The sequence below is a fragment of the Trachinotus anak genome, unplaced genomic scaffold (genome assembly GCF_046630095.1).
Source record: "Trachinotus anak isolate AG129_WGS33_773 ecotype Australia unplaced genomic scaffold, CSIRO_AGI_Tana_v1 ptg000023l, whole genome shotgun sequence".
Classification (NCBI taxonomy): domain Eukaryota; kingdom Metazoa; phylum Chordata; class Actinopteri; order Carangiformes; family Carangidae; genus Trachinotus; species Trachinotus anak.
The window spans coordinates 3,990,408-4,017,572 of NW_027273874.1; the positions used below are offsets into that span (position 1 = coordinate 3,990,408).

Sequence of the window (27,165 nt, forward strand, 5' to 3'; positions counted from 1 at the left end):
TATAAATAGAGAAGGTGATATTAATGTTGAGTAGTCTTTATTATTGTTTTCTGCATACACCCAGCCTGTATGGGCTCACAAAACACAAACAGTTCATCTGAATTCACATACTTTTTTTTTTTTTTTTTTTTAATGAAACTCCAGAAATGAAAGAAGACAATTCATATAACACAGATTTTCAGACTCTTGTGTCAGCAACAAAATTCCTAATAATACCAATTTCATATATACTCTGTATCATTTTTTTTTCCAGGTTTGTGAGACATATCATGAATTGTGATATTAAGAAGTAACAAAGAGGAGTGTTTCTAGAGAGATCTAATATTACTGCAGTGTTTATAAAACTCTAGGATGATGCTAAGCTAGGATGATAAGCTCACATCTCCAAGTTTCCCATGAGCCATTCAAACTCCTGGTACCACACAAAACCTGTCCTCATGATAATCATAAGGTCTGCAAATAAACATTTTTGTAAAAAGTTTGATAATAATCAATGAAATGGAGAAGTGTAGAGAATAATAAAATCAAAACAAAACTTCAAAACTGAACTTATCTCCAGGACTTGAGTAAATGTACTTTACGTTACTTTCCACTGTTTCTTTCTTCTTCTTTACATCCACCATCACCACCGCGGGGGCCAGTGTTTCAGTATAATGGTTGCTACTTTGGGGAATTAAATCGTCCATTCACAGCCGGACCATGTGTACTATACAGCACCAAGTCCCCCTCCTTGCAGGCGGACATGGCACAGCCTCACAGAGATGCACCGACATTACCCATTCACCGCACACCGGCCAGCGCAAGACTGCAAGAAGCCAAGTGCACAAGAAAAGAGCCCTGTTTTTTTTTTTTTTTTTCTTTTTTTTTTTTTCTCTCCAGTCTTTGATTTGTAAATACCTCTGTTTCAGTGCAACGACTTCCAGGCTTGTATCTTATAACCATCAAACATTTACATGAGAAAGTTGACAAAGGCTGAAACAGCGGAGGAGGCCTCGCAACAAAGAGGCCCATTTATAGTGTACAGTCAGGGAGAGACATGGAGAGGGAGGGTAGGAGGGAGAAGCTGGGAGGAGAGTTGAATTAATGAATTAAAAATGTCGTGAAACAGCGGCTGGGTGAATATTTTTGGGGTTTATATAGTGAGGCATGCAGTGTTGGGGTGGGGGGGGGGTCCTGGAGGAGTGGACAGCACAGGCTTCTTTAACGTCTCTCTGCGTTCGGACACACAGGCGCAGGGCTCCCTCTCTGTTCCACATGCAAGAAGAAGTGCAAACTGTGCTCATCTGATTACATAATGACCCAGTAACAGCGAGCCAGAACCAGTCCCGCCAGTACCAGTGCGCCTGGAGACACCGCCTGACCGCTGGCTAAGGCCTCTCTTCTGACGGGGTTCATGCTTTCTCCTGACGAGCTTTCTTTTTTCAAAAATCAAGGATGACAGCGACGTTAGAGGGACCGCGAAGGCAAACTAGGAAAACAATGTGATGTCAAAGTGAGAGGTGATGTAAAACATGTGTGAGTTGTCAACAAGTGTGTGTCGTTCAAAACCCTGAAATTGATTTTCCTTTTTCAACTTTTTTCTTTTTTTTTTTTTTTTTTAATCCCCCTAAGACAGATAAAAACTTGTCATCTGTTTTTTTTTCCACATGTTTGCTGGACAGTGAAATTAATTAAATCTTTCCAAGCTGTGGTCAAAGTGAGCTTCTGTTACAAGTCAACAGGAAGGTAAGACACACAAAACTTTCCTAATTCGATGTCTCAGCTGTATCTTTTGCAGCCTCTTTTGTCCTAGCAAGGTATCAGAGGAATTTTAGACCAAAATATGAGTAAAATGTAAGAATCTGACGGCTTATGTGACCTGTGTGTTGGTCTGTACTATTTATTTACTTCTCCACTTACTTTTACTGACTTATTCCAACTATAATTCCTTCAAGGACTCACCGTCTATCTGTTTCATTGGTCTGAAAAGATGAATCGTATCTTTTTTTTCTTCTTTTCTGTGGTAGCGCCGCTGTCATATGCCTCTAATATCCTTTGTTTTTGGCTGTGATATGTTTGTTGTATCCTCATGATATCTAGTTCGCCTGTGAGTGCTGTGGTGCACAAAAGAATCAGAGGAAACATCGTGTATGTACTTAAACTGTCAGAGAGGTGCTCAGTTGTGTTGTGTTTACAGTGTGAAGGGATATTAGTAGAGGAGGGGGTTCCACTGTTAAACCTGCACTGACTTTAACACGGTGAACCGCTGTGAGTTTACATATATCATCACATGAAAAAGCTCACATTTGTTTCTAATAGCAAATTTATTATGTACATTTATTACTGTACAATGTTTTGTATTCAAAGATTTAAGTTTGTTTGAATTTAAGTTTCCATATCCTGCACCTGTCCTGCGTGGATAATAGATTCTGCTTTTCTTGCAGCTGTATGGTAAATATTCAGATACAAAACAGACAAGAAAAGGACATCTGTAGTTCTGCTGTAGTTATGTGAGAAGAGGCCGAACAATAGTTGTCGCAGTACAGTACTGGTGGTAGCAGAAAATATTAGAGGAATCACACAAAACACACAGGAAACAAAAAGGCGCGATGGTGTGTTCACTCCGAGTCCATAGAAAATCTCGGCTCGGAAACAAATCACGTGACCTCGTAGAGAAATCCTCATCAGTGCTACAACAGTAGTGGAGCAGTCAGATTTACCGCAGTGGGACAGGTCATCGGCTACTACTGGCTTGGAAGGAGGTGGTAAAAGTCAGCCTTAAATCACTGCCTGGTGGACAACAGCTGCTTTCCATTGTTTGATATAGGTCAGTGTTGTAACTCTTCAGCCAGTAATTCTGGGCTGAGGAAGTAGAAGCGAGTGGTTTAAGGAAGTGTTAGATTTAGGTGGAGGTTTGGACAGACACAGACATTGAGACAAATGTCTGATCGCCATGGTTACTGCTCACTTTTACTTCCTGTTCTTACTGTAAAATCCAACGCAAGATAAATTATGTTAACGGTGTTGAATCAGCCACAATACAAACACACTCAGCACAGATCTTAAGTGCAACATTTATATACAACTGCTGTACTTTACATCAGCAATTAGGAGAAATTTGTTGCTATGTTGAATGTATTGTTGTCAGATGGGAAAAAAGCATCTGAAACCCCCTCCAACTTCCGCACATTAGAATTGGTGTCGCTGTGTTTCTGTCTATTTTCCGAGACCAACAATGCTCAGTTAGCTGTGTGGAGATGAGCTCTCGAGCTACTTGTGTCGCTTTCACGTGCAAAAATGAGAACAATACAATGAATGTATCTGAGGAGTGACCGCTGGAAATCGGCGTTATCCCATTCTGAACGATTATTGCGTCTCACCCGTCTTTATGGAGGCGTGCTTTGTACCTGCCCCCACCTGGCTATTTGGAAACACTGCAAGGCAACCAAACTTTATTCTTATTAATAGTAATATGCTAATTTGTAACGTGTAGTTAAATCACTGATTAAACATCAAGAAAGCAACTTTTATAAATAAAGAAATACAGAATAAAACTTTTATAAACCAATTTGACAGGGATTCGTTTGATTGTATGCAAAACCTCTATTACGATGTTACCCCCATAATTACATCTCTTTCAATATGTATTACAATATTCAGGGTGCTGAGTTGCAATAATGCTGGAATATCACTATTGCAATCACTTTTTTTAATGGCTCAGCCGGTACCCAACACGTCTGGTTTCAGGAACACCAGGGGTTTTTAGAAGGGATAGAGTCAAAATGTTCAAAAGTATTATCAAAATACAATTATGCCATTATGACAAAAAAAACTTACAATTATATAGAATAAGAACAACCATCAAACCTCTATTGTCTATAGGAGAATAGTCACTTTGTTTTATGATACATAGATTATTGGTCTTACTAACCTTTATGAAACTTATGGTGAATGTTGGGTTGGATATCAAATTACAGGCTGTCTGGTAAAATTTTGGATATACTGGATTATTTAGAACTGAACATTGTCCTGCTAAACTAAATAAGCCACTTAAAAATCCTTTCAATTATCTGAAAATAAAGCATTGCCATAAAGCAGAAAACAGGGTAATATTAAAGGGGAAACTACACAAACTCATTTGGGAAACTTAAAAAATACCCGGTGGTAAACCTGAAAACACCTCATTTCCACACCTGAAAGTGATGATATTTGTTTTTTCTGCACACTAAAAAGTTTTCTCAAAACGAAAATGTTTAGCTGCAATTTACAAAGCGACTTCGACACAGCGGCAGCTCATTTGTATGGCGATGTGCGGTGCTTAGTTTGGCTCCAGTCCGTTTGTGGTTTTACCGTGTTGTGCTGGCTGAGCGGACGCCTCCTTGGCATGGCCTGTGTTGATGTTTAGACAGTCCTTTCAGTCCAGTGCACAGGCCGCTGTGCTGTGCACTGGTCACAGCCATTCAGGTTGTGTTGTATTGAGTCTTTTCAGTGCAGTGTACCGGCTGCTAGGGGTTCTCTGTGGATGTGGACACTGGACAAGGATGCCAAGTGGAAGGGATTACTCTCTCCTCTGGAATACCAATGACCGTCTTTTGTCACCAATCTGTTTCCTCCACCTTCACTCCACAAACCCCTTTCTCTCTCTCCTCCACCATCCATTTCTCTCCCCCTTCTTCTTCCTCTGCTTTTGTCACCCGATGCTCAATTCTCCCTCAATCCTCCCCTCCAAACCAATTATCCCCCCCCCCCCCCCACACACACACACACACACAACTCTGCCCCCTCACAATGTTGAGCACTGCATACTCACACACGATCAAACACACACCACGCAAACACACACACACTTCGACACTCCGTCCTGCTCTCCTCTCCCCGTCCAACTTGTCCTCTCTCTCACTCACCCAGTCGTATTTTTCAATGGTGGCTTTTGTCCCTTTCATCTCCTCGAAAACAAAGGATTCTTGTGCACACGGGACAGGGGGAAGGAGAGGGAACGGCGAGCCGGACACAGAGGAAGAGATCCTAACCTTGAGGGTGGTTGTCCAATGAGTGGAAAAAAAGTCACTTTACAAGAAAGGGAATCCATCAGTGTGACTGAGAGAGCTGATGCACTTGACTCTACTAATATTGATTGAACTTTTCTTGGTATCATTCACCCATATTTATCATTTATTAGCATTAAAGAGACACGATGAATTGTTTATACCACACTATAATGTAGTAGTGAGCAGATGTAAGGCCATACATATTTAGCGAGATGCAGCATTTGTTAACAATTTTAACAGTTTTTTTTTTTTTTAAAGCTGCACTAATCAATATTTTTATATAAACAACATAACAGTAATGTGAGAGGTGTCACTTGTAACAATGTACCTGCAGAAAATTAGCACTGGACTCGCTTTGGTTTTGCATCCTGCTAATTTAGAATTAGTTTCCAGACATGGCAGACAGATTAACCCAATTAATTACAGCATTAGACAAAGTTAGCAACTAGCTAGTGAACATGGTGGAGCTGCTAGAGAGCAGCTAAATGCGAGGAGTTGGTGGATACTAAAACAGAGCTAAAAGGAGAATGAATATCGGACTCAATCCTTCCTCCAGTGCCCTCAAAGAAATACCAATGATGCTCTGTGTCTGCTAAGTGTGTAAATAGGCAACAAGTTCGCCATAACGCCTTTATAATTGATAATATGTCAATTGTCTTGTGTTCAAACCTTGTCATGCTACACCCGAGAGGTCAAAAAGATCAGTTTATATAATTTAACCGAACAGGGCGCAAAAGACAAAGAAGATGGAATGTACTGAGATTTATTGTTGGTTTTAGTGTTTTCATGCAATGTGTTCACAATAAAAAAAATAAAGAGTAACACCAGCCTTACTGTTTAAATGGTGAATGAATGAATATATATGTACTTGCAAAGGCTAGCTACTGAATGTTTTGTGTAAGGTCTTGGCTTTGCAAGCCAAACATTCCTTTGGACAATTAATTGCATTGTACTGTGTCCTAACTTCTCAAAAGGTCTATATGTCTAATACACAAGTGTGTGTTTACTGTATGTGTAGGCAGGAGCTCCTCAGGCCTCAGAGTTCAGCTGGAGATGGACACGGCCGATCACATGGGCCTCCTCTTGACCCCGCCTCCCTCCCCTGTCTCCCCCTCCACATCTTAGTATTCAGAGCACAGACATCAACACAGATCTCTATTCATTCACTCAGTGTGAGCTCCGGCACGGAGAGAGGAGAGAGAAGGGTCAAAAAGGACAGGACAGGACAGAGCGTATCAGATCGCCTCGGCTCTTGGGCTTTTGTCTTTGTCGTTTTGTTTTTGGTTTTGTTATGGTCTCTCCGGAAAGCAGAGGCAGTTTGAGACAAAAGGGCCATTTAGCAAACAGTGAGTGAGAGCACGAGAGATGAAGAGGAAAAGGAGGATGAAGGGAAGGGGAAAGAGTTAAGAGTGCACAGGGGACGACCCTTACAGTGACAACAAGTGTCCATGGCACCCGGGGGTGGGGTGGGACACTTCTCATTTAATTAATATACTGCTGACACTATGACACCCATAGCCACTCACACTGTCTCATCACATTACACCACCAGCCTCTGACACAAGCATTCACTGCAATACAGGCACTTGAGTAATGAGTAATGGTGTAGTTGTATAGGAGTGGAAGGTCGCCTATATTCAACATACACTATGTGACCAAAACTATGTGGACACACAGATGAATATTAGACACATATTTGAATGTTGAACGTCTAATTCAAAAACTTTGTGTAATGTATATGCTGCTGTAAGAGCTGCTGCTGTCCTAGAAAGGCTTCCTACAAAATATTGGAACCTGGCTGCAGGAGATTTGCTCCCATTTTGCCACAAGAGCATTAGTGCACTCAACCGCTTATCTTGGGTGATAAGGCCTGGCTTGCAGTTGGTGTTCCAGTTCCTAACAAAAGGGGTTGGATGGGGTGGATGTCAGCGCTCTGTGCAGGCCAGATAAGTGCTTCTACACCAAACTGGGGCAACTGTTTGTTAACCTTGCTTTATGCAAGTATCATTGCATATGGTAGCATTGGGATCTTCCTTAATTTCAGCAAAGGGGTTCAAGCCGAAACCATAAGAGACAGCCCCATACTGCAAACACAGAGCACACCTGCTAAAAGTCACAATGATAATTAGCCAACATTGGATATTGATGTCAACTTCATTTTCATTTCCAACCAAATTTGCAGTCCAGTGTCTTTCTGGTGTTACATTGATATCCAGTGGCTCGCTGACTTTTTGTGGAGTTGCTGACGACCTCCCAAAACTAGATCTGTCTCTAAAATAATTTTAAGGTCAAACATAATGAGAAATGCTTGAAACTACTTTTACTACTTCTCCTCTTCCTACTGCTTCTGGTAAAAACAAATCTTAATTGACACAAAAGTTAAAACTGTCCCCTAACATATACTATCTTGTAAAAGAAACTACTGCTTTGCTTCGAATGCACATCTGCGTGTGTCACATCTGCTGCAAATGCTGCAGACTGGAGGTCTCTGTTCAAGTAAAAAGGGGCCTAAAAGTAAGAGAAAGAGTATGAAAACAGCTTTCATCAAAATGGAAGAGGGTGATCACCAGTAAAAGATCTCTGCATCTTTGATTTAAATTCAAAGACTTCTTTTCTTTCGTGTAGCGTAACAGTCAATAGTGCCCCCTCATCCATCTCGGTAGCAGTCTTGTGCAACTGGCATGTGAAGCGACCAGCACTATCACGCTCTTAATGTGAAAGAGCAGCTGTGCCCTCATGCTGAAAGGGGGCTTTTATTTTGACAAGGCCAGCTGCCCCCAGTGAAAGGAGAAAGGGTCTTAAATGGACCACCGTGGACAGCCCCAGCACTGTCCAGCTAAAAATGCGCTTCTAATCCCCTTCCTCATCGTCATCTCCCTCTCCTGGCAAATGTTCCGCTCTGTCATTTTTCTCTTTCATGTGATTATCGAACGCTCTCCTCTCCCTTTTCTCCTTTTGCACACATCCTGCGCCTTTTCATTTGAACTCACCTGCTGTTCATTTGTGACATACAAGCTATGCCATCTTTTGCCTCTCTTCGCCTTTTCATTCATACCTATTTTACCCACTTTTCCTCCTCTCCTTACCTCCTGTTGTCCCCTCCTTCTGTCTCCAACCCCCTGCAGTGCCAGCCATGACCTCAGCCACTCCCCCCTCCTCAGAAGGCTCCTCCCCACAGAAAGTATGCCACTCCCAGACGCAGACAGACATCACCAAGCCCCTGCTGGGCTCCACAGGGGTGACCGGAAGTGTAGGTGCTGGTGGAGAAGGGCCAGGAGCTGGAGGGCCCACTGCTCTGCGAAGGCGGCGCCGTGTCCTCTCCAAAGATGGACGAAGCAACGTGCGTATTGAGCATGTGAGCGGGCGAGGGGCGCTGTACCTACGCGACCTCTGGACAACCTTTCTGGACATGCAATGGCGCTACAAGTTCTTCCTCTTCTCTGCCACCTTTGCTGGAACCTGGTTCCTGTTTGGCGTTCTTTGGTACCTGGTAGCAATGGTGCATGGAGACCTGCTGGGTAAGGAGGAGGGTGGTGGAGGATCTGAGAGATTTACACTGCAGAGATAGTGAACATAATTGATATATAATAATCAATATATTATATAACTCATCCTCACCCATCTATTCCCCTCAATCAACAATGTCCTGTAGCTGAGACAAAATGTTATGTTTTCACAAAAGAGACATGGATGGACACAAGTACTTTTTTGTGAACGAATAAACAATGAAGAACACATACTGGAATGCTTTTTTTTTCTCAAAGAGCATGAGAAAGACCTGGCAGAACATTGAGAGAGGGACAAAATGTTCCTTGGTAATTTGTTTACACCCTTAAATACATGATCTTCTGTTCTGTCTCACTTCCCTCCAGAGTTTGACCCCCCCTCCAACCACACCCCATGTGTCATGGAGGTGAAGACCCTGACAGGGGCCTTCCTCTTCTCCCTGGAGTCTCAGACCACAATTGGCTATGGTTTCCGGTGCATCACAGAAGAGTGTCCGGTTGCCATCGTGCTGCTAATTTTTCAGTTGGTCATCACCATGGTGATGGAGATCTTCATCACGGGCACCTTCCTCGCGAAGGTAGTCGGATGTCGTTTTTCAGTCTGGAGTAAAGCACAGACTGTGTGATGTGATTGTTAAGGATGTGATGAAAGAGAGGAACGTGCACTGCACTCTAGCTTTATATTTTAATAATTTAAGTACTCTAATGGCAGACCCCGGTACAGTGAACACTTTATTCATTCCAAAACATCCTACCGGTACATATTCTTCCTTTGAAGTACCTTTACTGTAAATCTTGCTGGTGTCTTTTGGAATTTTATGCGTTTACTGTTTAGGGAAATTGCAGTTTGTGCCTGGTGATTCTTCCATTACCCATCCAGTATCATTACAGCTATTAGTGTTTTTAATAATCAGCTTCTCGGTTATCAGTTTGTCTGATAACAGATTTTGCTTACAGATTGTCACCATGATTATTACCACTCGTATCTGTCAAAAGCAAGTTTATCTCATTCCTTCTTCCTTGTTGTCTAATACCTTTTTATCCATCTACCTTTTATGTGCCTGTAATTTCACCCCTCTTCTCTGAACTCGTATCTCGCTGAAGGTCAGGTCATCTTCCACGGAGAAAGAGAACACCGGAGGGCTTGTAAAGTGATTCCTGAAGGTTGTGTGAAAGGTTTGACAGACTTCGACGTGTTTCCCTCCACTTGCAGGTTGCTCGTCCGAAGAAGCGAGGCGAGACGGTGAAGTTCAGTCAACACGCCGTTGTGTCAAATCATGAGGGTCGTCCCTGCCTCATGATCCGAGTAGCCAACATGCGCAAAAGCCTGCTCCTAGGATGCCAGGTAATGCGACTAAAGGCCGTCCTGGACATATTTTATTTCTACAGTAACTGGAGTCAGATTTTATTATTTGCATGAGCTCATATGCATGAGTTTTGTCCCTCATATTTGATATGAATTACAACCTCACCCCTTTCAAGTCCATAAAACAAACAGACAAGCTTTTACATGATCCATAAACTCATTAAATTGGCTGTTGTAATATCAGGTACATAAAAGCCTTCAATTTACATCATAGGCCGTCTTCCTGTAAATGATTAGTATTCAGAGTCACATCCTGTCAGTAAAAAACTTTCAAGTTGAATTGCCTTAGTGCAATAATCTTGCTAGTATGAAATATAGTAATGACTCATACGTTGACTGAACATGTCAGTCAGTGCATTGCCCAAGGACACATCATTTGGCCATTTCAGGTATTAAACCTGGGGCCTTTTGGTTACAGGATGCCTCCTGCAACCTCTTGGCTACATTTACTGACTCCATATTGGCTCCCAGGTGACGGGGAAGCTGCTTCAGACGTCCCTGACGAAGGAGGGCGAGACGGTGAGGCTGGACCAGCGCAATGTGCCTTTTCAAGTCGACACATCCAGCGACAGCCCCTTCCTCATCATCCCCCTGACCTTCTACCACATCATTGACGACAACAGCCCTCTCAAAGCCTGGGCAGCAAAAGGTAGTCCATGCCTCTAAGTTGCGCAGCAGGTTTGACAAACCAAATATAATGAAATATCCTTAGATGACTCAAATTTGTGGGCATGTTGAATTGTGTAATAAATACCTGGTGAGATGGAACACCACAACAGGAAATGCTATGGGAGAGGAACAGATGCATGCAGTGACAGTGCGGTATCTCTATGTGTTCTGTTATTTCATGCTTTGTTCATTTGTACATGTGGGTTGCTGCAGTCACATTGTGAGAACGTGGCCCTAAATTTCTGGCCACCAAAGCTCTTGTTATTATTATTGGTTTCAAGATACAAAACTCTAATACCAGTATACTTTGGTGCCAGCAATAATTTTATCACAAAAGGTGCAATATCTTTCATGAACATCTTAACGTCTTTATTTGAAATGAATTTTCTCCCGTGTCTCTTGAGACTAACTGTATGTACATTAAGTATGTATGTGTATGTAGGTGTGTTGGTATTTACGGTCATGTGCTGCGTGCCTGGCTGCCTCTGGCCTGGTTTGGCACTGGAGGAGAGGGTTTCTCTAGCTGGAATGTGTGTGAGAGAGAGAGATCACCAGAGACACCCCTCATTAGAGCACAATGCTGCACAGTCTGGGGTGCCGAGACGAAGCCTGCACAGATCCACTTACAGCGGCTCAGGGCGCTCAGCACTGGAAGCTTCGATGAGTCTGATCGTGGCGTTATTTACACTCACACTACACATTTACGGTAGATGGCTTCTTTCATTTCCTTCCTTGACCCCAGTATAGTATCAGTGTTTATGTTTAGTCATTTTTATTTCCACATCCGCTGCACCCTGTCTAGTTATGATTAGCCTCTCTGTAGTATCGTGAACTTGAAGTAATTTTTATTGTAGCTGTATTTAAGGGATTGCATTACAGCACACATTATACTGGCCATACAGTCAGTGTCAGTGCCTTCTGTAATAGCGGCCAGTTTTTCCCTTCACGTCTCTATTGTTGCTTCATCTAGGTTATTTGTTGTCATAATTACAGATGTGATGGCTTAAAATTCAAAATTTGATTAAAATTTGCCCAAACTGACTTTGACTTGGAGATGTAAGAAACAGTCATTGTATGTATTAAACCCCATACATAACATAATTTTCTGTCACTTCATTTTCAGTACAAGGATGCTATTTCATAGTAATGGCAGAAATAATATCTTTCAACTTTGATGATTAGATCATCTGAATGATTGTTTTTGCTCTGTGATAAACAGGCAACCTACCTCTCTACCTTTCTCTGCCCTCGGCCCATTGTTAGCTGGGACAGGCTCTGCAGCTCTGCAGAGGATAGGCAGCAATAGATCATGGATGCATGGATGGATGGATTGTACAACGCATGAATGTACACTTGGAGAAGCACTAAGACATGATTCTAATGACTGAGCATGATTCTGTACTTACTGGTTCGTTTGACAGAGCGTTAAAGCCCCCTGCAAACCTTTTCTTTATCTCTTTATGTTCAGGACATGTACTACCTCAGCAGGGAACGGCTCTGTAAAGACCACTGAATCCTGACTTCCAGTGCAACAGTGTGTGAATCTTTTTGGCATTGTGTGACCATGAGTCATATAATCAGGAGTGCAGGACACTGTGGAGACAGTTTATATGAGAGGGAGTTTAGACGATCAGCACATTCATCTAACAACATAGTTGTAGTTGCTGTATCCTACACACACACACACACACACACAGGGTTGATAGTGACAATCATAATGCACATTGTAAGCGATCATGAAACTGTGCTGTGGTTGATGACAAAAACAAAAAAGTGCTTGTCGGTTGAGAAAGGTACTTGCAGGCAGGAAGTCAACAGGATCAGGCATGGGTTTAGACACTATGGCAGGAAGCCACAAAAAACAATTTGGCAAAGAAGGAAGGTATACGATATGCTACAGTGTATTTGAACGAAGTCAGTGGTGACGTCAGAAACAGGTGGGTGAGATCAGGTGAAGGGGAAACGGCAGAAACACAAGAAACACGAGCTGCTTGGAGGGGGAATGGCACGGTCTGGAAAACTGGGTGAACTAGCGGCTGGCAGATGAAAAAGCTCCCGAAAATGATCAACTATTGTCATCAAACTGCAGCTTACTTAAAGAAGAAAGGAATATTGCACTCTTCACTGAGCCAATACTGATAACAAATATTCATTCATGCAAATAATGAATAATGACCAGCTGGCTATGTGAATGTTCTACGTGTTCTGAAAGCTAACACCAAGGTAGCAACAGTAAAACTGGACTAAGAGTCAATGAGACATGCTAACATGCTCGCACTGACAATGCTAGCAAGCGGGTATGTTTTCCGCATTCATCGTGCTAGCTGGTTTAACACTGTAGCAGGCTAACATTTGGCAATCATCAAGAAACACAAAGCACAGCTGAAGCTTCAAAGCAGTTTTATTCATTCACGAATGTCTGAACCAAATGGCTCAGTCAAAAACACAAATCTGAACCTCACGGCGGTGCAGCGGGAAGAGTCAGAACATCATTGAAGTCATCCGGATTCATGTGAGCCGTGAACGTCCAATCAAAATCTAATGAAAATCCGTACAGTAGTTATTCCAGATCAAAGAGGCGGGCCAACTGACCGGCCAACAGGTCGACATCGCCTTCCCGATGCTCAGAAGACCACTACATAAATTTGCACCGTCCACGATATTGAGCCCATATTGAAAATCTCTTAACCACGTTTGTGTTGCCGTGTGTACAGGGGTTGCGAAACCTGGTGTTTTTGCCCTGGCGGGAGCGTTATTGGGTCTGGGTTGGGGTAAGGACTGTTTAGACAGATGACCGAGTCTGCGTTCCGAGTGAGGCCTGTTGACTCAGGTGTGTGCTTGTTTGAGTGCATATGTCTTCTAGCGTGTCCCTTGTGTTATGGGGGCTGTGTGTTGATGAATGAAAAGTATATTCTGCATGTGTTTTTTTTTAGACTATATATCCTATAAATCATACATTTGCATCTGTGACTACAACTGTGTTTCCAACCTGTGGCAGCTTTTACTTTATGTGTGTGTGTGTGTGTGTGTTCAAATTTCAGATATGAGCTCTCTAAGTGTTTGTGTGTGTGATCCGGTCAAGTGTTTTTGGAATCAGTCTGTAAGTGGGGAGTTTCATGTTTTGGAAATTTCAGGAGGTGCATGTGCTCGCGTGCATGTGTGTGTGTATGCATGTGTTGATGTGTATATGTGTGTGTCTTTCCTAACCCACATTCATGATTTTCTTTCTGTTGCTTTGGCTTGAATTTTTTTCTTCTTCTAAGTCAACTGGGAACGTAAACCAAATCCAAAGCTCACTGAGGCCATGTCATCAGCAGTGCTGCTTAATATTGCTGCTTTACATTGATAATGGATCAAATCGCCGTGACGCGTCATCATCACCTCACTCTGCAGTTCCCCTCAGCCCTGTGGAGCTTTTTGGCTTATTTTAACTCACTTTGGTCACGGTTCTTTAGTTCACGACTCTAAATGAATGAGTATGTTGCTATGCAGATGTGTAAATAAGCCATTGCTTGCTAACATGTTTGTCACTAACAAGTTGCCATGTTGTTTTTTTTAGCTTGTTAAGATGCCCCCAAGTTGCAGTTTTTTTTTTAGTTTCTGTAATTTATTTTGATACGTTGCTGTATTGAAACCATTTGCTTTGCTTTGGAAAATGGTAGTTTTTAGTTTGTTGTCAATGGGCTAAAAGACAAAAAGTCATTTGCATAGGCCTTTACTCTCTGTCCTCTGACCTGCAGGTGGCGGCTGGACGGACCCGGAGCTGGCTGACTTTGAGCTGCTGGTGATCATGAGCGCCACGGTTGAGCCAACCTCAGCGACCTGCCAGGTTCGAACATCCTACCTACCAGACGAGATCCTGTGGGGCTACGAGTTCCCCCCCGTCGTCTCCCTGTCCCCCTCAGGCAAATACGTGGCCGATTTCGCCTTCTTCGACAAAGTGGCCAAAACCAAAACGCCACCCTTCTTCAAACAGGGTCTGCCCCCCAGCCCGCCATCACAGGCGTCCCGTAATCACAGCGGCAAGGAGGATGGGACAGACCTGGAGAAGATGAGACTGGAAGAGAGCTACAGGGGTGAGGAGAAGGGGCGAGAAAGGGGGCGCGTCAGAGATAGCAGCCCACTGAGTGTGCGTATTAGTAATGTTTGAGGGACGAGAGACAGGAAGAGGTTCTGGAAAGTTGATGTGAAACTGACATGAAAGGCAAAGACAGAAAAAAAAAGGCTGCTCAACAGAAGACGTCACCTCCCCCACTCTGTCTACCCACATTACAACTGTGGACCATATGACAGGAAAGTAAACACCTTGGGTAAACTTTCACTGCACCCACCAACGCCACACAGACACGATGTGCCAACGTGCTACTGTAACCACTGAGTCTGTAGAGAAGATACTGAAGATGGCTGCAACCAAGTTCAAAGGGAGCAAGTAACAAACTCGACATGTACAAATGTACTGCAACGCATCAAGTCATCTATAGAGACGTGTTCTAAACTTATATTCTTTTTTCTTTTGTTTTGGGAAAGGACCTCATTTACTGTAACTGGAAGATACTCAAACACTGCAAAAACTTCATATCAGGTCATTTCTATCTATAATTTTATAATTTTTTTAAACCTTTTTTTAATGACTTGATTCCAGTTGAAACCTAGAAAGTGGAAAAAGTAGATTTTTATGAGATACACATTAAAGTATCCCCCCCACATATTTTTTAACCTGTTTTAAGAAAATAAGAATTTATTACAGGTTAAAGACAAATTGCCTTGATAAGACGATTTCTGCAGTGAGGTGAATGTCTGGTGCGGATGTTTATCACTGAATCACAGTACTGTTTTTATTTTCTTTCTTTTTTAATTAATAAAATACCTGAAAAAGGTGGCAGAAATACTGGAACCATATTATTTTTTTAACGACAGATTTTAAAGGAATGTATCATATTTTATGTACCTAGTAGTTTCTAACAACAGCATTACTTGTTACATCTGAAAATATTATTTTATATGAATGTCCTGGTTTATTTGGGTAAAAATGTTTAGTAATATTACTAAAAGCACTTTAACTTGAAAGAAAAGTGGCATTTTAAACAAGGGAAATAACTGAACTAACTTTGATAATGCACTGTATTAAATAATTAAATCTTGTGGTTATGCTTGGGGATTGTGAGTGTGAATGTTTACGCTTGAAAAAGTGTAAGTGTGAATGTGATAATACTGTTTGTATGAACCTTTTTTGTGAACCGTTTAAAATTTTATGTACAGTATGTGTTCAGTGTAACTCTGTACAGTTATGTGTAAAAGTATTTTTCCCTCATTCTTGATGTCTCTATGTCCTGAGATATGACACACAACTCTGCATTTTCAGTATACCATATTAAATGTTTTTGGTACACGATATTATGACTGTAAAATATAGCACACCCATCTTTTTACTGTTGTGGGCTTCTATGGATTCTGCTAATATGTATCTAATCAGCAACCTTTTTTAATGTTAGATGAATACATATATTTGGATCAAAATGGTTTTTTTTTCTCTTTTTATTGTACATATGGTATCTTAAATGAAATCATCTTACTTTCAAAGACATTAGTTCAAAAATCATTGGTTAACACAAAAACAGTTTTTGGAGATTGGACCATGTGATATTTAAAGTAAAGAATGAAGAACACCAGAAAAACATACTTTACAACAGGAGATAGACTGTCAATATTTCAAAAATACAAAGCACCAAGTTTTAGTTTCCGAGTGAATTGAGGATTTGTATTCATTGCTACCAATTCAACAGTATGATAATCTTTTTTGTGCTCTTGATTATGAGATTAAGTGCCACTATTCAAATGGAAATCCTCTGCTGTTCCCTAGGAGCCCAGTTCAAAACAGTCAAGATAACTGAAAATATTTCATTATCAATATCTGGTGAGAGGTTGTGCTTGTTTATACTGTACTGCCTGTACTGTATACTGCATATGGCTCACCCTGAATACTGGAACTTCATTGCTCTGACTGCTAATGTACTTTTTAAGTGCCTTCTTTAATAAATTTGTTATTTACAACACGTGTATGTGTGTGCACGAGACAAAAAGATTCCTGTTTGAATTGCCTCCAAAGCTGCATATACAGTATGAAAGATATAAAGGCCTAATTAGTAATTATATATTTTTTTTATCATATATATATATTTTGTCGTCAATTAACATTGACTTTTGAATTATAAAAGATTTTAGACTTGTTTTTTTGTTTTGTTTTTTTTAATTACCATCACTGAGATGAGCAGTTTTCCATGCATTCTGTACAACTGTTAAAAAATGCTCCTGTACTGTGCATCTCCTGGAGCTCTGGCATCCTCTGGAGTGAGTTTTTAGCCAATGTACCAGCATAAAAACACCAGCTTAAAGTTACAGTTCCTAGAATTAAGCTGCAGTTAAGAAACATTATCTTACCTGCTACTGATTGGGACATTTGTTCATGTCGTTTGATGTTAAAGTCCTACTTTTACATCTTACAAAATCAAGTAAAAGTGGTTTATAGTTGTATCCCTGGCTGAAGTATATTTTACACATCAGAATCAGAATCAGAATCAGTTTTATTGCCAAGTATGTTTCCACAGACAAGGAATTTGTGCTGGTAGTTGGTGCAATTAGGGATCGGGAGGATCAGCAACAGTGGGGCTCTCTAGCCTTGTTGATAAGGCTGATAGCAGACGGGAAGAAGCTGTTTTTGTGGCGAGAGGTTTTGGTCCTGAAGGACCGCAGCCTCCTGCCAGAGGGGAGTGTCTCAAAGAGTTTGTGTCCAGGGTGGGAGGAGTCAGCTACAATCTTCCCTGCACGCCTCAGAGTCCTTGAGGCGTACAGGTCCTGGAGGGACGGAAGATTGCAGCCAATCACCTTCTCAGCAGAGTGGATGATACGCTGCAGTCTGTTATTGTCCCTCTCCGTGGCAGCAGCGTACCAGAAGGTGATGGAGGAGGTGAGGATGGACTCAATGATGGAGGTGTAGAAGTTCACCATCATAGTCCTTGGCAGGTTGAACTTCTTCAATTGCCTCAGGAAATACATCCTCTGCTGAGCTTTTTTGATGAGGGAGCTGATGTTTAGCTCCCATTTGAGATCCTGTGTGATGGTGGTACCCAAGAAGCGGAAATGCTCCACGGTGGCCATGGGGGAGTCACACAGGGTGATGGGGGTGGGTGGGGCTGGGCTCTTCCTGAAGTCCACTAAAATCTCCACTGTCTTCAGAGCGTTTAGCTCTAGGTTGTTCTGCCTGCACCAGGTCACCAGACGGTCAGTCTCCCACCTGTAGGCAGACTCATCGCCATCAGAGATGAGTCCAATGAGAGTGGCGTCGTCTGCAAACTTCAGGAGCTTGACAGACTGATGGCTGGAGGTGCAGGTGTTGGTGTACAGGGAGAAGAGCAGAGGAGAAAGAATGGCAGAGCTGAAGTCCACAAACAGGATCCTGGCATAGGTCCCTGAGGAGTCCAGGTGGACCTGTTGGCTCTGTAGATGGACTGCAGGGGGTCCAGGAGTGGGTCAGTGATGGATTTGAGGTGGGACAGGACAAGGCGCTCAAATGATTTCATGACCACAGAGGTCAGGGCAATGGGTCTGTAGTCCTTTAGACCTGTGGGCCTTGGTTTTTTGGGGACAGGGATGATGGTGGAGGATTTGAAGCAGGCTGGCATGTGGCAGGTCTCCAGTGAGGTGTTGAAGATGTCCGTGAACACCGGAGACAGCTGATCAGCACAGTGCTTCAGGGATGATGGAGAGACAGAGACAGGACCGGCTGCTTCTTAAAAAGCCTGTTGACGTCTCTCTACAGGATAGAGAGAGACGTCAACAGGCTTTTTAAGTTCAAAGTTCAAAATGTATAAATGTGGTTAAACTATATGTTGGTGGATAAAATCTATAAAAATATGAGTCTTAATCTTTAAAGTGTTTAAACGTTTAAAAGAGTTTTAAAAGGGTTTGAATGGTTGAATATTGGAGATCTGTTTCTGATGACCTGTGGGCCAGCAGGTCCCATGGGCCTAACAGCCTAACTTGATTATCAGCATAATAAGTCAATCTTTGTTTTTCTTTGTTCTTATTGGAACGTCTCAAAACTAACAGCCAATCCCCGCCCCTTCACCTGTCAGGTGAAGGGGCGGGGCTTAGCTGTAAACCGCTAAATCTGACATTGGAGAGAAGAAGAAGCTAGTTTCCGCCATCATGGAAACCAGTGGATGTTGTGGGAGAGAAATAACATTCAAAACGGACGACCTGTTATCCCGTGACACGGACTTTTTGCGGTCTACAAGAGGTAAATACGAGTTTGTTCACTGTTTTGTATTCTGTGTGATAGTGTAAGGAAAATGAATTATGTTGCTAATTGAGAGTATCCACTGGCATTAGCATAAGCGCTGTTAGCTTTGCTTTCATGCTGTTAGCTCTGCGTTTGAAGTAAATAGCATATGCACTTGTTTTGGTGGTGTATGTAATTCAGGAGACGGACATTTGTAAGAGAGAAGGGTCTGGAAAGCTGTTTTTGTTTACATTTTGGTTAATGTTGCAGGCTGAGAGTGTGTGAGTGTACGCCCACAATATGTTGTTGATGCTAACATTTTAAGGATGCTATGCACTTATGATATTACAGCCCAGTTAGCAGGGATAGAGATTTGAAAACAACCTGAAGGTATTCAGAGGAGCTAGTAATCATTTTGTTTTTAATATTTGGTTATTATTTCAACCTACATTTATTTTATTGGTGACTTTAAGTGATGTTTTGTCTTGTACCTGGGCTATGATATAACTAAATTTGGTTATTGTATTAAAAGTACATTTGTTGTGTCATAGGTTATCACACTTTTGAAGCAACTGATACAACTCATATTGAAGGCACATACTTTGTATTTTATTTTCCTCTATCGTATTGGAGGCAGCTAGTTATTTTTGGTTTCAGACTAAGGGAATAAAGGTTTTAGATAAGGTTGTAGTATTTTACTTAAAACATTCAAGTAATACTAAATTTGAAACTACACCTTTGACAACTTGTTACATTAAGTGCAGTTAAAATTTTCCAATAAGTGTTTTTAAATCCCTCTGATGATAAATAAAGACAGACGTTGATCCCCAACATCTGAAAGGCCATGCAAGCTGGCAACAGTGGTGAGGATGCTAGCAGCAAGCACTAGCAACTTAGCTGTAACTCCTGATGTTCCAGACTCTGATTATCTTCCCCCATAGTCAGCACTATAGTATTTTGTCACTACCACCACCACGATAATATGTGATTATACTAGTGACTAAATTACACTCCCTCATCTCCATGGTATTTTACCATGGTGCTTTCTTTCTTTCAGGTGAAAAGTATGGCTGTGGTTTCCATGACTTCAAAATCCCCTATGATTACGTCTTCAGCAGCTTCATTCTTGAACCATAATGCAGACATAGCCGATAATCAGAAACTGATTATACATGCACTATGAGTGAGTACTTTTTAAATATGTCTGCTCTACTTTCTGTATTAACCACAGGAAAACCCTACAGTCACATTGTTTGTTTGCAGATTCAAAAGCCAACCAAACCTACAGTGAATATGCTCACATCAACACCCCCACCCCCCACACACCCACATATGAAATTGTTGAGAAAACGAAGCTAAATCACAGATTCTTGAATCACGGTATAAGAGGTCAAGATAGCAAGACTGTATGCTACTTGCACACACAAGAAAAAATAATGTGTATAAATTAAATCTTAAATCTGTAATGACCCATCAAAAGTTGAATTTCACAGCAAGCTGTGCTGACCATTTAACCATGACACCAAACATCTGAGAAAGTCATGCATGGAAGCATTCTGGTTTCATCATCATAGAAAGAATAATTACAGACAAAGGTAATGGTGTATGCTTACTGTGTACTACATAACAACAACAGAAAATCCTGGTCATTGCTCATCTCGTCTCTTCAATGAGGCTAATAGGCCTAATTCTACAATGAAGTTAAGGTTCGGCAATGTGGGTTGTATTCAAATGAAGTTAAACAAATTATGTCTCAGCTCTCACTCTGGAGCTTGAGTTTTTTTTAAATGTGACATCTGTACTGTGTGCTGCTTCCTGACCTTTGAAAACGACACCTGCTATCGCTGCTTTGCCATGTTCACTGTTTGCTGCACCATCAAACCGATAAAGAACTTTGTTTCCTGTTTAACAATTTCACACTCGTTGACATTACTTGGATTGGAAATGTTTCTTCTTCTGAGTTGCTGGATTCTTGCAGGTAAGATGAGTAAAAGTTTTATTATTTGTAGTTAAATGTGTTAACCTAATATTAAATGTTAGAGCCAGTTAACAGGAACCAGGAAACAGGCTGTAACACTACGTTAAATGCACTCGTGTCTTATTTACCATCTCCAGTTAGATTTTTAAGTTAATTTTATGTAGTAAAATTAATTTTGACCAATTATAAAGATGTTGTTAGGTTATTAGAAATATGAATTGATCCCATTACAAAAATATTTTGCGTATGTTTTGTAATTTTTTGCTAGCATGTACCAACGTTTTACTGTTATTTGCCTACTTATTTTTACAGCAGCACTACCACAAAAAACTTTAAAAAGTAGAAAAATTTAATTTTACATCCAGACTTATCACACTTACTCAGTATATGTTTATCTAAAGTAAATTTTGGAAGGTACACTAATGCATTTTAAGTCAATTTCTTGTTTCTCATCAGGAGTCATGGCAGAGGACCCAACAGTGACATATTACCAACTGAAAAACAGCTCACTATGTCTACATGTTAAAAAACCACCACCATATAAACATCCTGAATGGACTTTTGCAGGAAAACTTATTGTTTTTGATGAAATCACCCCCAACTACACAGAGAAAGTGGTTTACAGTAAAGTGAACCTCTCCTTGTGTCTAAAAGAGCTGACTGACACAGACTCTGGCATCTATGAAGTCAGATTCCATGACCCTGCATTTACTGTTGTATCAGAGAAACACAGAGTCATTGTTCAAGGTAGGCTCTACAGTATGTTGTACATGGTCTCTAGAATGCCTTGATCTTCTTTTATGTCCATACATCACTGATTTTCTGATGCATTTATTTTAAGATTAGCCTTACCACTCAGACATGATTGAATAAGGATAAAATAATCTGTCATTATCACTCTGTCATATGCAAATATGTTTCTTCTCACTTCAAAACTGCTTAATGGTTTGGTTTACTAGTATGGATGTTGCACATAGTTAGGAGAAGAGAGGAGAACACGTCATCAAAGAATAATCACTGTGTTGTGTTTGCAACTGGTAGCCAGTAGAGGGTGCTATTAAATATTCTATATAAATATACTATATATTTATTTGCTTGGATTGGTGTTGCAGATGTTGTTCCTAGACCTGTCATCATAATGTCAGTGGTGCACTCCAACCTATCTGCTGGACTCTGCAGTATCAGAGTGAACTGCTCCATCCAGGACGACTGGGTGTGGTCTGTCTGTGATGAGGACAGTTGCAGAACATCTCAGAAGTCATTCAGTAAAGTTAACATCACCATCTCCTCTGACAACAGAACAGTTGTCTGCATTGGCAACAACCATGTCAGCACAAATAATGTTTCTGAGAACATTGCAACAATGTGTAAGTATTATGTGTTTTTAAATACCACTACTGTGTTTGTGTGGATTTACCACTCAGTTATTATTCCGAAATACACTGAACATTTTTCACTTCCTGTTCATGTCTGAAAAACAAGCATGATGTGCAAATAATGTATTTTTATCTCTTTTCAGGCTTCAGTAAATCTAATCCTGAGCAGAAAGAGGCATCACAACCACCTTCTGCAATAGTAATAATTGCAGTAGTAATATGTGTATGTCTCTTAGCATTTATTATTTTTATGGCCAAGAGGCTTTCTTCAGAATGTAATCACCATCAGGTAAGCTGCAGTTACTAAACAATATTGATAGTTGTCATATAACTCAAAATTTGATGGCAGGATGCTGTACTGCTCTGTTAATGTTCAATTTTACAAAGATGTGAAATTGAGTTTTGCTTTAGTGCTATAAGGTGTCTTTTCAGTGTATGTGACATTTTGTTTAAAGCACTGAAAACCGATTTTATTGCATATTTCCAGGGACAGACATCTACTGCTCACTTAATACAAGGACTGCAAACGGAAGAACAGCCACAACCTGAGCTTAGAGTCTCTACCTCTTCATCCAGTGAAGCTGAGGCCGCTTATGAAAATGTGGATGCCACACAGCCCAGGCAGACCAGCAGTCCAAGAGAGGATATGGGGTCCATGACAAGTGAGAAAGTAGATACTGTCTACAGTGTTTTACATGTACCGAATGTGACTCATTCACTTGGCGTGAGTGACAACAGTAAAGATGTGAAAGGACACAACACAATGCAAGAGGCGTCGATTCCACAGTCGGTCATTGTGGATGAGGCAGAGTGCCCCACACAAATTGACACAGTGTACAGTATGCTGCAAAAGCCAAAAAATCTGAAGTCACAGCACCACCAGCAGGTCAAACAAGATGTTCAGAAGAGATGAACATAACATGTGAAAGAAGTATGCTATATGGATGTTCATGCAATATTTCCTTTTTTAAACTGGAGGACACATCTTTATAAGTTATGGAAAAGAGATAATGTATCCATGTATCCGCTCAACAAGCCAGTCTTCTACTTATTGTCTGAAAGTAACATTCCCTTCTTCCATTTAGTCTCACTATTTTATGTTATTGCTTTTCTAAGGAGGGGCTCTGATAAAGCTGCAGAAGAAGTTAGTAGGATCTATTGTTCATGGTTAATTTTCTCCTATTGTGACCACCCTGTTTTTTTGGAAATGTTGTTGTAATTGTGCCCAAAGTAGAATTCCTGACATGTTTTTAATTTCATTTAATAAATTTTTAGTCTAGGTTTTATTTAACTCTATTTCATTGTTATTTTTATAGCATTTCAAATCTATTTTACTGTATTTCATAATCTTTACTTTGCTATGGTCTAAACTTGTTTGGGCTTATCAACTTAATTGTAAATCTGTTAATGCTCAATCAATGAAATGGTCAATTAAACTTATCAAACTTTTCCATAAATGAACATTATCAACCAACAGAATAGTAGGTGCTAATGCAAACCACATGTATATTGTGAATTCAGTCAGTATACTCATTAGACCCACAAATGACCACAAGGGGGTGTCAAATTACCCCAATTGAAACCAACACAACAAGTCTGAGACGAGGGCCCTATGACATCACGTCACATTCATGAGCCACATTCTCAAACACTCAAACATTAGCAACTTCATGAACATTTTCACAACTAAAAATATCCTGGTGAACACTTCCCATCCAGGGCAGTAACAGGTTGTTAGTTGCCAAACTTATTCAGAGTGAAACCAGAGGGGCAGTGAATATCTTTGCAGTGTCAAAATTAGACAAATGCTTCTGCAAATGTAAATATTATGGGGAAGAATCACCGCAGAAGTATTGTAGAAGTCCAACTGTTAGTGGACTTTCCTTTTGTTACAATCTAAGGTGGAGGTAAGAGGTATTTTTTTTTAGAGTTAACTTCAGCTGATTTGAGGAAGGCCAGAGTTGGACAGTGTAATGAATTAAGTAAACTGGTTATTTTGAAATGATATATAATTATATAATATAACTCAAAGGAAGGGTTAGGTTTATTTGCATTACTGTCCCTCGAAATAAAACCCATGAAGTGAATCAGAAATTGTATTATTATGAAGACTAAAATTGGACATTTTGTGGCTATACTATTTTTGTCATAAATAAAAACTGGATTTTGTGTGAACAGTTTCATATTCATAATTCCTGTAATGTTACAGCAATCATGAAAACATACATTATACAAGTGATTATGGTGAAGTTGTGGTAGAAAACCTAAAACAGAGACGTTTTCCTGTGTATATATTAGACTGTTGATGAAAACTGCAGTTCTCTGAATGGCCACTTGAGGCTGGCTCCAAAAGCAAGTGAATCCCCATAGACTCTTGTATTAAAATGCCCAGCTTTACAGCAAAAAATAAACATAAACAACAAAATCATGTAAAAAATGTAAAGTTTGGTCCGTGTGATGCACTGAAGGAAAAAATATGCTGTTCCCTAAATGCTCTCCTTCTTTGCAGCAGCCAGTTTGGGAAATCTCACATTCAGAGCTGCATTGTCAGACTTTGCTTAATTCTTAAGCTTCACTTCCTGGTTGCAGAACAAACACAACAGACTGCTTGGGGATCACATGCTTACTGTTGCACCAGTGAGTGGTACTGGCTGGTTTTAGCATCTGTAGTATAGGGTGATAGCATAAATGAAGATGTTGGAGCTTTCCATATTGACTATCCACCCTCAAACATGCTATTTGAGCACCACCGTGCCTTTATTTTTAGGGTGCTTGTCAAAAAAAAAAACCAAAACCAAAACAAAAAACTTTGCTGAACATTGAGTAGTTGATCTTGCTAGAATCACAATTTATCAACATTGTAGTAAGCTAATCTCTGGGTTCATCTGAAACAATCATACAATAACATTATTCTTCAGTTCGGCTCAAGGACCTTGACAAAGTCTGCGAAATAAACATAACATCAATACAAAATGATTCTGTGTTTTTGTTTGGAGTAACCTTAACTATTCATTAAGTTACAGCCTCATCTGTACCATCTTTTTACTGAGAACAAATGACCAACATTTCTACTTGGAGCTGCAGCACTGAAAGTGAGGAAATAGTCTTTAGTTTGATGTGTGCTGTCAGCCAGATGACGTGTTTCACACCTAGTTTACCGCATACACCACACAGAGGTGCTAAGGAGTGTTCAAAATGCAGAGGACCCTGGGAACTTTAATGACAAATGACTGAGAAATAAATATTGACCATCAACATCCTCATACCACTGCCAGTCATCATTGTTCAAAGCATTCACCAATTTAAACAGTTTCAAACATTACAATCAAATTTCTACATTATCTGTTTATGTGCATTATACTTGACTAAAGTTCTACCACGTGGCACATCCTGCAACGTACATGGCACTTCTCTACTGCAGAATCACGGGTGTGAATGTGGCGATAACGCTGTATAATTCTTTCCATCACAGCAGCACATCTTAATGTGTGAAGAGGAACTTTTTTGTTTTTTACCCAGAATTCAACGTTTCAAACTACACTCATTCAAGCTACAGGCATTAATGGGAGCTTTTATCTAATAGCAATGTATGCCAAATTCAGAATTGCACATTTTAACTAACCATATGACAGAAATGCATAAACTTGCAGCCATAAAAAGTTACATTATCCAAGTGACTGTTTTATTATTCAGGATTCAGATTTGAATGTACCCAGCCTTTAGCCTGTTAATATATGCTTTGTAACTACCCATTTGATTTTAAAATTAATCTGATTCTGTATTACTTTGCTTGCTGAAGGCAAGACATTGCAGTGTTTATTCTGGTCCCCACGCAGTGGATGAGGCAGTCCATGATACTTCTTAACCACAAGACCACTAGGCAGCCCTAGCCAATGAGTTTTAGCAGATCCGTTAGTGTCATGGTAACTGTGGTTTTTGAATGCCAACAAAGATGTTCTTTCAGTCTCTAAACACTTGTTTTATGCAGTGTTAAAAAAAAAAACAACCCACAGAAGTACAGCTACTAGTGGTAAAACAGGTTGACAGAACTGTAGATCTCTGTGTATGCTAATGCAGCAAGTAAGGCAAAGAATAAAGACAAAATATGTTGTCTCTCTGCTTTCTTAGTCTTGTTTTCTGAAAGTATTAATATTTTGGATGAGTTCAGTCATGCAGTCTGCTTGTCTGGGATTTCCCACAGGTGCTATTCTGAGGTCATGTGATGTTTTTCATATCACTGCAGCTTAATTTCATGATTTAAGATGAAGACCTGGGAATATTTTCAAATACCATCTCAATGACTGTGAGAGTGTGATAAGTTGATTTCAGTGAGTAATGATCATGACACCTGTGATTTCATGTCCCTTTAAGATTACACACTGTGGATAGGTGGGTACTTCACTGATCCTGGAGGCAAAATGATTGGGTTATTTGACATATTTGTCAGACCGTGACCATTTCATGCAAAACACTTTGCATATATCATTCAGAATTCTTGTCTTGTGCACAGAATGGAAATGCAAAAGACAATGAAAAAGACCCACTGATGGTGCTGTTGGTTACAGTTTGATTCACTTCCCCATTACACTGTATATACTATATTTAGGTTTTCATTTCCACTGGTTCTCTGTTGAGTTCTAAGTTTTATATAATTAACGCGAATGTTATTGCTGAGTATTTGAGTATTTCTTCAGCAAATAAGATTCATCAGATACATTATGGAGATTATCAGATACAGATACACATTCCTTCACAGTGTAATCATACATAAATACATACTGTAGATACACACAATACAAACCTAATGACAATATAGTCATTGTGGATGCAAGAGCAGTGGGTCAGAGACCTTTGCACAAGAGACAAGTTAATACAGTTTTTCAGTGTGCAGGAAGTGTAAACATGTCAAAGTGTGCTGTGGTCAAAGCTGTGTAGTTGTCTTAGTTTTGTGTAAAACGGAAGGAA

General features: G+C 40.5%; 3 protein-coding genes across 6 annotated transcripts in view; all 3 read left to right on the forward strand.

The window, feature by feature from the left end:
* Positions 1-214: 214 nt before the first annotated feature.
* kcnj10a (potassium inwardly rectifying channel subfamily J member 10a) lies at positions 215-16,621 on the forward strand. 4 transcript variants are annotated; one of them, XM_071459753.1, is made up of 7 exons: positions 215-1,499; positions 1,662-1,725; positions 8,153-8,545; positions 8,900-9,111; positions 9,747-9,878; positions 10,371-10,548; positions 14,309-16,621. In XM_071459753.1, exons 3-7 carry the CDS (start codon positions 8,161-8,163, stop codon positions 14,716-14,718), a joined length of 1,317 nt encoding a protein of 438 aa, XP_071315854.1. In that variant the 5' UTR covers positions 215-1,499; positions 1,662-1,725; positions 8,153-8,160; the 3' UTR covers positions 14,719-16,621. The 4 variants fall into 4 exon arrangements, with proteins under 4 accessions (XP_071315854.1, XP_071315855.1, XP_071315853.1 ...); XM_071459754.1 differs by having other exon boundaries at positions 215-1,492; XM_071459752.1 differs by having other exon boundaries at positions 215-1,725.
* Positions 16,622-18,358: 1,737 nt separating this feature from the next.
* The window catches only part of LOC139606624 (Fc receptor-like protein 5), a 32,735-nt gene continuing 23,928 nt past the window's right edge, over positions 18,359-27,165 (forward strand). The window contains exons 1-2 of the mRNA XM_071458884.1: positions 18,359-18,864; positions 19,904-20,029. The gene's annotated coding sequence lies outside the window, so the exon portion shown is untranslated. The remainder of the gene's footprint in view (positions 18,865-19,903; positions 20,030-27,165) is intronic.
* Positions 20,037-26,489, forward strand: LOC139606820 (uncharacterized). Its single transcript, XM_071459180.1, has 5 exons — positions 20,037-20,824; positions 21,281-21,571; positions 21,937-22,191; positions 22,344-22,489; positions 22,688-26,489. The coding sequence occupies exons 1-5, from the start codon at positions 20,701-20,703 to the stop codon at positions 23,111-23,113; spliced, it is 1,242 nt and encodes a 413-aa protein (XP_071315281.1). The 5' UTR covers positions 20,037-20,700; the 3' UTR covers positions 23,114-26,489.